This window comes from Aedes aegypti, unplaced genomic scaffold, assembly GCF_002204515.2.
Source record: "Aedes aegypti strain LVP_AGWG unplaced genomic scaffold, AaegL5.0 Primary Assembly AGWG_AaegL5_hic_scaff_582_PBJ_arrow, whole genome shotgun sequence".
In the NCBI taxonomy this organism is placed as follows: Eukaryota; Metazoa; Arthropoda; class Insecta; order Diptera; family Culicidae; genus Aedes; species Aedes aegypti.
The window spans coordinates 1-2,095 of NW_018736261.1; the positions used below are offsets into that span (position 1 = coordinate 1).

The 2,095-nt window shown below is 50.7% G+C and overlaps 1 protein-coding gene across 1 annotated transcript; it reads left to right on the forward strand.

Moving 5' to 3' along the window:
* Nucleotides 1-92: 92 nt before the first annotated feature.
* On the forward strand, nucleotides 93-1,623 carry LOC110681218. Its single transcript, XM_021856988.1, is given in 3 exon segments — nucleotides 93-768; nucleotides 771-1,165; nucleotides 1,167-1,623. Coding segments are annotated over 3 exon segments (1,518 nt in total). The 3' UTR covers nucleotides 1,614-1,623.
* The last annotated feature ends 472 nt before the right edge of the window (nucleotides 1,624-2,095 follow it).

Below are 2,095 nucleotides of genomic sequence, written 5' to 3' on the forward strand. Positions count from 1 at the left end.
GATGAGCGCTTCCGTGTTCGCCTTGGCAGGAATGAGCTTAACGACATTGATTGCGTCCTGAAAACCGTTTTGGTCAGCAAGTGCGATAACAAATGGGGTATCCATTGGTACTTCAAACGACGGTTAACAAATCTGCGGAACACTTCCAAACAATGGCTAGCGTTATAAGCCATCTCAAAGACAAAGCCCAGAACCCAAAGCATGATCTGGCCGGTCAGCTACTCATGGAATTGATCAGCAATAGAAAAACCAAGCACGATGTTTCAACAATCAAATCCCTTCTCCGAGAGTTCTCAACCCACCGGATTCGAATCAGTCGGATGAGCGCCAACGTCTTGAAGAACCACTTCTCCAAAGCCCAGCAAATTGATGCAGGGCTTGATAAGCTGATCAACTCGCTGGTCGAAGACAAGCTTACCATTCCGTCCAAAGAGATGTTCGACTCCATAATCGTGCACCCGAGGGACATGACCTACGACGAGCTGGAATGCCACTTGGGCGAGCTGGAAGAGAAGAAGCTCAATTGTCGAGGCGTTCTCCGTCGACTCCTACAAGTTTGTGTTCGTGAAAATCGTTTGGATCGAGCCTTAGAAATCAAACGGAAATGTGACGAAGCCAAAGTCGAATTAAGCTCCGGCATGCTTGCCTCCGTGTTCGATCTGCACATCAAGCGGAAAAACGTGGACGAAGCCGGAAAGACCCTGGAGCAAATCAAAACCATGTTCCCGGGCTTCCTGCTCGACGAGCACAAGGTCATAGACTTTGCTGCATCCTAGCCGAAAAAGGTTTCCCCTCCACTGCCCAGAATGTCCTCAAGCAACGAGCGTCTTCCGGACACATACGCCCTGGAAATTCCAACAAGAACATCTGGAACCTCCTGACGAACACCGCTCAATGGGCTGCTCAACACGACCCCAAGTCCTCCAAAAACCACACTGGCGAAATGCTCAACTTCCTCGTCCAACTCGGATACTGCACCTTCGACAACGCCCTCCTTGGCCCGGTCATTCGCGAATACCTCCTGAAAAACCAAAACCACAAACGCCGTCGCGGAGTACAAGCGGATCGCCACCGAAAAGCGCCGAACTCCGCTCAGTTGGAAATCTTCACCACCCTGGTTCGCCTCACCAACTCGAACGACCCGGAAATCACCCCCGATCAAGCTAAAGCCCTCCCTCGCAGAGGTCATCCAGATAGGGTCCAAGATCCACGGGGCCACCAACACCAACAACACGCTGATAGTGGCCCTGGCCGAGGCCGGAACCGAAGCGCAACTGCGCCGGATTCTGATCAATCCGGAAACGCGCGTCAACCACGAATACATCCTGACGCAGTGTGAGTTCCTGGTGAACTCGGGTAAGCTGGACGTGGTGCTCCGCCTGGCCAAATGCGCCCGGGGACTGGCCAACGTGCGGGAGGCGGACTTCCTCGGGGTCATCATGAAGCAGTACGCGAGGGATAATAACTGTGAGGCGGCCGTGGCGCTTTTTAACCGGTTGCAGGCCGAGGAGGGGGAGCTTAAGATTAGCGGGGACTTTGCGAGGAAGCTGATCGACTTGTTGGAGGTGAATAACTACGAGGTGCCGAATGCGGTGCGATTGTATGCCAAGTGAGTTAGGGTGGATGATTAGAGAGTAGTTCCTAAGATGTAAAATGACGATTGGATTGTGTAATAAACGTAACTTGTTAGTCATTTTGAGTGTTTTTCCTTCCAACTCGCTGTCTTTTCATCGTACAAAGTTAATATCAACGCACCCCCTAGCCATGGCCAATCTGCGTTGTTTATACAAACATCCCTATAAACCCCCACGCTGGGAAATACGTTTACCGAAAACGGCGTTGTTCCTGTATTGGATTTACTTTAATGGCATTGTTGTTAGCAAATTCACAAAAAGTGAAAGAGAAAGAAAACATGATTTGTGCAGGCAGAGCCCCATAAGCCATGCTATACCCGATAGCACGCCCGACGCCCACCGATGACAGAGTGGGTAGGCTCGCACCATCGTCCCGCCCTTCTTACCTATTTTTTGAGATAGGCAGTTCTGTCAGGGTGTAAATAGTTATTATTATGGCATGTAATCAAACCGATTTACGA